General features: G+C 45.9%; 1 protein-coding gene across 1 annotated transcript; it reads left to right on the forward strand.

Annotated features, from left to right (window-relative positions):
- Window positions 1–6,900: 6,900 nt before the first annotated feature.
- On the forward strand, window positions 6,901–8,678 carry PCP4L1 (Purkinje cell protein 4 like 1; the record flags this gene model as incomplete). The annotated part of the gene is made up of 2 exons (XM_021712261.1): window positions 6,901–6,961; window positions 7,558–8,678. Coding segments are annotated over 2 exons (204 nt in total), but the record flags the coding sequence as incomplete, so codon positions are not given.
- Window positions 8,679–9,017: the final 339 nt, after the last annotated feature.

A 9,017-nucleotide genomic window follows, 5' to 3' on the forward strand; every position in this document is an offset into this window, starting at 1 on the left:
TTTGGGAGGCCGAGGTAAGTGGATTGCCTGAGCCTGCGGGTTTGAGAACCGCTTGGGCAAGCAAGACCTCATCTCTACAATAAATTTTTAAAAATTAGCCGGGTGTGGTAGCGTATGCTTGTAATTCCAGCTACTTGGAAGGCTGAGGCGAAAGGATCGCCAGAGCCCAGCGGGTGGAGGCTGTGGTGGCCGGGAGCTGCCACTGCACTCCAGTCTGGGCGACAGAGTGAGACTCCAACTCAAAAAAAAAAAAAAAAAAAAAGGAATGGAAGGAAATCATGATTCCCCAAGACTGCCCTACTTGGGGACTGCTCTGCTATCTTGTCAAGTTAATCTCAACTGGACATCTTCCCCGTGTGTACAAACGCGCATGCACACACATGCCCATACTTTCAATGAGAGCGAGCATAGCATAATGATTAAGGGTTGGTCTTGAGAGACAGACTGCCTTGGTCAAATCCTGACTTTGTGACTTACTTCTATGACCTTAGTTAGACAAAATAATTAACCTCTCTTGACCTCAGTTTCCTTCTCTGTAAAACAGGAATAATAATAATACTTATTGTATAGTTGTATAGAGCTGTTACAATGATTCAATGTGTTAATGTTTGTAAAGTGCTTAGAAAAGTGACTGACCTTTGGGAGGCAGAGGTGAGAGGATTGCCTGAGCTCAGGGGTTCGAGACCAGCCTGAACAACATGGCGAGACCTTGTCGCTACAATAAATTAAAAAAAAAAATTAGCCGGGTGTGATGGTACATGCCTATGGTCCCAACTACTTGGAAGGCTGAGGTGGAAGGATCACCTGAGCCCAGCAGGTCGAGGCTGCAGTGGCCGTTAGCATGCCACTGTATTCCAGCCTGGGCTACATTAGGAGAAGGAAGGATTGCCAAACCATTTCACTGTTATTATTTCTGATTGGGAAAGCTCAGTTTTTTTTCTTAAGTCAGTCACACTCTGTTGCCCAGGCTTGAGTGCAGTGGCACACTCACAGACACGGTACCCTTGACCTTCTGGGCTCAGATGATCCTTCTGCCTCAGCTTTCCAAGTAGCTGGAACTACAGGTACACGCCACCATGCCCGGCTAATTTTTTAATTTATTGTAGAGACGAAGTCTTGCCAAGTTGTCCAGGCTGGTCTTGAACCCCTGGGCTCAGGCAATCCTCTCACCTCCACCTCTCAAAATGCTGGGATTACAGACATGAGCCACGTGCCCGGCAATGCTCAATACTGACAGGAATAGGAGAGCACCTGAGAGGTTTGTGATCCACACCTAGCTAGAATGAGGGGCTGGGAGGCTAAGAAGCGCTGACCTGCTAACAGATCTTGCCGGTGGGCCTCGCTCCTCTGGAGGTGTGTTTGTGTTGAGATACTCTTACAGAGTATGTAGTTTGGGGTTCACCCAGAGTGGACCTCCACGCCTCCTTGATTTACCTAAAGTGTTGTTAGCCTGATGGCTTGCAGGTGATATAGCAGAAGTCCTTAATTCTAGAATTGCTGCATTTCTGGAAAAGAAACAGGAGAGTTGAGGCAGAAGCCAGGGTGGGAGCTGACAACTTGTGATCTAACCACTCCCACTTCAACCTCAGCAATTCACAAACAACCAAATTCAGAAACCCAGAGTGTCCAGAGTGGTTGTTGTGAGCGCTGGCTGGAGAGGTAGAAGGAGGGGTTGGAGGCTAAAGGTCAGTACAAGCCGGGCTCGGTGGCTCAGCCTGTAATCCTGCGCTTTGGGAGGCTGAGGTGAGTGGATTGCCTGAGCCCGTGGGTTTGAGACCCGCCTGGGCAACTTGGTGAGACCTCATCTCTACAATAAAATAAAAAAATTAGCTGGGCATGGTAGCGTGCGCCTGTACTTCCAGCTACTTGGAAGGCTGAGGCAGAAGGATCGCCGGAGCCCCAACAGGTCGAGGCTACGGTGGCCAGGAACGGCCACTGCACTCCAGTCTGGGTGACAGAGTGAGACTCCAACTCAAAAAAAAAAAAAAATAAAGATCAGTACACTACTTTTCAGTCCAGTGTGAGAGAGCTCAAGGAGCCATGTGAGTGTCGGGGGTCTTTTCCTTCCAGCTCCCTTTCTGATCTCCCTAGGGGAGAACATCACTCTTGGGTGGTGATCTCTCATGAATTTAATCCAAATGGAGCTGGAAACCCCCAGGGTGGGGGGCCAGATGGCAGATGAGCTCCATTCTAGAGCCAGTAATCTCAGGAGAGACTCGGGAAGAGGAGCAGCTGACAGGGTGGAGGGAATGACAGCCTGTGTGGTTTACGTATTCCTGCCTAGAGGATTCTCAAGGTCAGCTGATAGGTGAAGGAAAGTAAAGGAGATAGCCACCTACAGGGAGATACTTAGAACTGGGGTCCAGATTGTCCTTCCAAGAGGAGGGGTTGGGCTGAGAGAAAAGTGTTGATGGATTAAGCAACCAGGTTTAGAGTCACACAGAGGGATCATGGCTAAAGCAAGGATCAGAGTCAGGAATTTGCTGCCAATAGAGACCGTAGGCTTTGAAGTCAGAGATCCTGGGTCTGTAGAACTTGCCTCTTAACCTGTGATCCTCTTGTCTGGACAGGTGCTGTTATCCTATCACTGCATACCCCATCCATGTCATGCTTTTGCAGTGTGGGCAAACCTTTGTAATGACAGTATACCATAGTGGAAGGTATCATCTAGGTAACTAATGGACTAATATTGATCATATGCAAAATTTAAAGAAAAAATATGACTACAAGGAGATGATGGGAAGAGAAAGAGTAATGACCGGGCCAGTCTCCCAAGAGTATCAGGAGCAATCTTCCCTTTCATAGAACCTTTCTTTTGATCAAAGGGGAACAAGCAAGAATTCCATAGGGCTTAGGAACACTTTTGTTTATGTTCCTCCAGATTTTTAAATGAAAATATATATATATACAGATAAACATATATGTATCTTATACACAATTTGGACCATATAAAATTAGAACCTACTTTTAAAGATTTTTCCCATGTCAAATACAACACTGCATCAATATTTTTAAATTTTAATAATTTTAATTTTATTAATTATCATTTTTTTCTTATTTCCTTCTAACATTTTATTGGGAAAATTTACCAGAGTTGAAAGAATAGTTTAAGCTAGGTGTGATGGCTCAAGCCATAATTCCAGCACTTTGGAAGGCTAAGGTGAGAGGATCACTTGAGGACAGGATTTCAAGGCTAGCCTTGGCAACATAGTGAGACAGCAAACAAACAAACAAACACATAAACAGAAATTAGAACTAATAAATGAATTCAGCAAAGTTTTTGGATACAAGATCAACATATAAAAATCGTGGTGTTTCTAAACACTGGCAATGAAAAATCCAAAAAGGAAATTAAGACAATTCCTTAAAAAAAAGAATAATACACAGCCATATGACTTCTTCCACCTGGTTCAGTAATTGTTAACATATTAGCATACTTGTTCAGTAATTGTTAACACATTAGTGTCAGCATGTGACAATATCTGGTCTTATGGAAACAGCATAGGCTGATAGTCTAGAGTGTGGAGACCATCTGCTTGGGTTCTGAACCAGGTTTACTGTTTTTTATTGTGTGACTTGACCTTGGGCAAGATCCTTAAAATTTTCTAAGCCTGTTTCCTCAACTATAAAACAGGGTGTCGTTTCCTCAGGCATTTCAGGGGACTAAATGGAATAATGTTCAACATATAATAAATGCGCAATAAATATTAGGTACTTGTTGTATCTCCTCATTTAGCCCAGAAGATAGGGGCAATATCTTCACTGGTTTCACCTTACCTCCATGGCCATTAACCTTAAGTGGGCCCTTTGTGCTGTCTAGCAATCCTCTAGCAATCCTGCTCCTTTTTTTTAATTGACAGAGGGTCTTGCTATGCTGCCCAAACTGGTCTTGACCTACTGGGCTCAAGCAATTCTCATGCTTCGGCCTCCATCTCACCAGTTAATTCACTCTCTTACTTTCTTTGATAATTATTTCGCTCATTCTCCTCAAACCTTTCTCATTTCCTGTCCCTTCTTTACGCCCTGCTGACAACTGTCCTTCTTGTTTCCCTGAGAAAATAGAAACAATTAGAAGAAAGTTGTTATAAATCCCCTCTGCATCTGCCACCGTGCTTGTGTCTACACTTTCTAGTACTGCAGGTAAACTGTCCCTCTTGCTATCCAAGGTCTCCCTCTACCCATGCGCTACATCTGTTTCCTCCTGCCTATTCACGACATCACTTTGGTAATTATCTCCTCATGATCCTGCATCATCAGTTCTTTTTCTTCTCGACTAACTACTTCCTGGAAGCATTTAAATACATTAACTCTCCCATCTTACCAAGCACTCTCTCATGACTCCACGTTCATCTCCAACTACTGTCCAGTTCCTCTGCTGTCCTTTAAAGAAAAACTCTTTGATAGAGTGCCCTGGAGTCAAAAATCCACCAGCAGATCTAGTTGTTTTATCAGGAAACTTGTCTCAAGTCTGAATGCTTCCTACTCCCTCCGTCACAACCACCCCTCTCCAAGCCCCATCATCTTGCCTGTCCCACTGCAAGACCCTCCTGTTTCCTCCAGTTCTTTTTTGTTTATTTTATTTTATTTTTTTGAGTTGGAGTCTCACTCTGTCGCCCAGACTGGAGTGCAGTGGCCGCTCCCGGCCACCGCAGCCTCCACCTGCTGGGCTCCAGCGATCCTTCTGCCTCAGCCTTCCAAGTAGCTGGAACTACAGCAGCGCTATCCTCCAGTTCTTTTCTTGCCTCACTATAGACTATTCTCTACATATAAATCAGAACAGTCCGTTAAAAACATGTCAGATTGTGTTTCCCTCTGCCCCCAAACCTGTAATGCTTTTCCCTTGTCCAAAGACACACATTCTGGCTGCTCATACAACCCTCTTTCCTATACCCTCTCCCTTACTTAGCTCCAGCTTTGATGGTTTTCTTGCTCTTCCATGAACATACCAGGCACAAACCCTCCTTGGGGACTTTCTACTTTATATTTCATCTGCCCAGAAGGATCTTCTCTCAGACTTTCACATGGCTTGTTCTTATATGTCATTAAAGCCTCTACTTAAATGTCAGTCTTTGGAAAGAACTTCCCAGACTACTCTGTTTTCTTTTATGGCATTTGTCACTAACTGATGTATCTGTTTAATGAATGCAGGGACTTTATTTTGCTGAGGGCTATGTGCCCAATTCTTGAAAAATACTTGGCTTGTATTAGGCACTGACATGTTTGTTGAATGAACCTTTTGTTTCTCTTATACCTTTTGAGTATATTTAACAGTGCTGAACACAAGTAAATGCTTGGTAAGTATCAGAATGGGGTGGAAACAGCATAATCTACAGAACATAAATTAGATTCCATTAGCTTTTTAAAGCAGAACCCATACATCTGACAGTCATTCAACAAAAGTTTTATTTGTAAAATGCAGGGTAAAACCCATATACTCCATCAAGCTGCTTTAAGCATTAGGTGTGAAAACGTTTCTGAAAGCCCCATGTCTTGTACTTTGTTAAACATGAAGTCCTCACAATTGTGGCTTTAAGGGCACTTCGTATGGGACTGACTCTCTCAAGACGAACTGTATCTTGAGACCAGTGAATGTCCAGATGAAGCAGTTTTAGTAATAGATTCTGAGGAAGGAGTGTTATTAGTATGATTTTTTTTTCAAGAGTCATGGTCTCGCTATGTCTTGCCAGGCTGGCCTTGAACTATTGGGCTCAAGGGATCCTCCCGAGTAGCTGGGACTCCAAGTGTGCACCACTGCATTTGGCCTTACTATTATGTTTAATCTAACTCTCCATCTGAGTAGAGAAGGGGAAGAGCATTCTTACCAGCCTATTAGTCTTGCTTCAAATTCATGACCTCCTGAGGGGCCTTTATGTCTCCCAGGAATCCTATTCCTGTCCACTTACTCTCTTAGGTGAGTATTTCATACCTTCTCTTCCCCCTCCTTCCTTTAATACCTCTTTCCTCATCATCTTGGATGGTGACCATGTTACCTGTTTTCCTTCAACAACAGAAACAATTGGGGAAACTCTCTGAATGTTCCCACCTGCTTGCATCTGGGCCCATATGCTCTGTCCTCCTGCAACGTCTGGGATGATCTGTTCTAGCTCTGATTCGAGACTGCCTCTCTAGCTATGCCCTAGAGCTCACTCCCTCTCCTACTCCAGTAATGATCTTTTTTCTCTCCTACCGTTTTTCCTTCTCTACTGGATCATGTCCATAAACACAAACATTCTGTAATTTCCTCTGTCACATCCAATCCAATCCTTACTACCTCGCTCCCCTGCCTTTCTCTATAACCCTTATCATCATCAACATAGTCATTGCATGTGTCTATTTATTTGTGTGTGTGTGCATTAGAATATAAGCTCCATGAGGGCAGTTTTTTTGGTCTGTTCTGTTCTCTGCAGTTTCCCTAGCACCAATAAATCATTGTTGGATGAATTTTGATGATGACCTTTCTTGTGCTCTCTGATCTTAAGACCTACTTCCTTTGTTTTTGTTTTTGTTTTTGGAGTCTCACTCTGTTGCCCAGACTGGAGTGCAGTGGCACACTCCTGGCCACCGCAGCCTCGACCTGCTGGGCATTCCGGCGATCCTTCCACCTCAGCCTTCCAAGTAGCCAGAACTACAGGCACGCGCTACCACACCCGGCTAATTTTTTATTTATTGTAGAGACGAGGTCTTGCCAAGTTGCCCAGGTGGCTCTCGAACCCGTGGGCTCAGGCAATTCACTCGCCTCGGCCTCCCAAAGTGCTGGGATTACAGGCTGAGCCACTGAGCCCGGCCAAGACCTACTTCTTCAAAAGACTAAGGGAATGTACTTGGTGATAGGAGGGCTTGAGAGTATCTAAGAGGTCTGAGGCAGTAGCACTTCCATAAATATCTCATATTCTGATTCTTTTTCAGCTTAACACCAAAACAGCCCCAGCAACCAACCAGGCATCTGGCCTAGAAGAAAAAGGTGAGTGGGGGTAGCTGAGGCAGTTTGTAAAGTAGGTGAATGTAAGGCTGTGAAGACAAGGAGGGTAAGTCTGGAAGTTTCTAAAATCAGCAATGAAATGAATAAGAATATGGATAAGTGAGACAGAAGACTAGGTTGGAACAACCAAGTTGGAACCACTTCTTCCTAGTAAATAAACCTACTAGTATTGACTCTTTGATTTTAGAAACTGGGCCTGGAGTGGTTGAGGGCGGCTGGTGCGATGATAAGAGGAAACTCATCAGATAATCCCAGCGACTGCCTTCATCAGAAATTGAGGGAAAGCTGGGAAAGTGGGTGTGCGTTGGGACCTGAACTGGAGGGTTAAGCATAAGTAATGACAAGCCATTTGTGTGTTGGTCCAAGAGCAGCAAAACTCCCCTGAGTGACTAGAGCCATTCCCAGCCTGGGTACCCTGCGTCAAACTGCGAGGAGAATGATCAGGCCTTCACAGTCCTAGTGAAGCCTGGGAGACCCCAAGAATCCAGCATAAAGGGGACCTTAACCACTTGGGGCCTGGAGAAAAGGGCGGGGGCAGGGCAGGGTATCTCATTCATGAGTGTCCCGACTCTCTGCAGGAAAAGCTGGCAATGCCAAGAAGGCAGAGGAGGAGGAGGAGATTGACATTGATCTGACAGCACCAGAGACAGAGAAGGCTGCTCTTGCTATTCAGGGCAAATTCCGCCGATTTCAGAAAAGAAAAAAGGACCCCAGCTCCTGAATGGCCTTGCCCTTCACCTTGCTCCCTTTTCTCCCCTTTCCCACAGCCCTGACTCCCCTGTGTCTTTGTTCCTTTGTTCCTCTGGCCTCTCATTGGAGGCAGGTTCAACCCTTCTATATTCTTTTCTCTGGCCCCCTCAAGCCATCACAGCAGTAGAGGCACAAAGAATGTGGAAGATACGTGGAAGATGAAGACTTCAGTTGGCAGCCAGTTGCCTGAGGGTGGACCAATTTCTCCCTGGGATAAGGCTCCTTGATCAGAACCTATACTTCCCTGTGGAGTTGAAGAAGAGGCTTTGAGGTTGAGAGACCCCCCCCAACACCACAGTGTGGGAGGGAGGGGACAGCCTTTAGTAGGGTGCCTGAGGGTAGGACACATGCACGGCTTGCCAGTTGCAACATTCACACTTCAGGTCACATTTTCCCCTGCAGATCCTTCTCACCACTGCCCCCAACTTCCCCTCCCAGGATCTAAGCCTCAGGGGGCACTGCAGCCTCCCCCCCACTCCGCCTCTGCCCCCAGGCAGACCTGAGTCAAGCTGCTTGCCACAGTAGTGCATGCTGAGTAGGTCAGTTCCAAGGAAGGGAAACGGACTGGCAGTGGCAAGGAAAAGTCTCCCTCATCGTCTAGTCCAGGACCATAGGGGACAGAGACAGAGCAGTTCTGGGGTTGCAGGTGGGGGACTGAAAAGTGGGGTGGTTTAGGGAGGAAAGAAAAGGAAGAGGGGGAAGTCGCTGAAGCCACAAGCTGCTGCTGTAAAAGTGTACCACGTGAAGGGTTCTTGGGGCTTTGCTAACTTGCCTGCCTCTAATTCCCCGAGTCCAGCTGTCCCGGAGGCCACACAAAACAAGTGACCCCTGTAGTTCCCACTCGCTGCACTGTAGAGTCAGGGCAGAAATGGAATAGCTACCCTGTGATTTTAGCATGTTTAATAATTAAAACAATAAAAAGCCCCTCAAATGGGGTCATTTAACCTCTGCTACTGTTTTTTCTTGGGAGAAACATGAATGTGCGTCTGAGCTGGTCCTGGGAAGGTGTAGGGCAACTGCACGGATCCCATGGTTTAACAGGAACTAGCACCATCTGAGCAACTTGCAGACTGAAGCCAACACTGCCTTCTTTCCCGCGACCTTGCCCTCACCTTGATTTGCTGCCCACGTTGTCTCTTGCTGCTGTCACCACCTCCAGTGTGCGCCTGCAAGGGCACTCATCCTCGCCTACTCCTTCCACTGAGAGCATGCTTGGTACTTATTCCTCTGAAAACAAACCTTGTCTTCCTCACGCCCTATTCCCAAATGACCTACCCCAGATTTCCTT

Source organism: Carlito syrichta, unplaced genomic scaffold, assembly GCF_000164805.1.
Source record: "Carlito syrichta isolate Samal-C Ts95f unplaced genomic scaffold, Tarsius_syrichta-2.0.1 Scaffold303153, whole genome shotgun sequence".
NCBI lineage: Eukaryota > Metazoa > Chordata > Mammalia > Primates > Tarsiidae > Carlito > Carlito syrichta.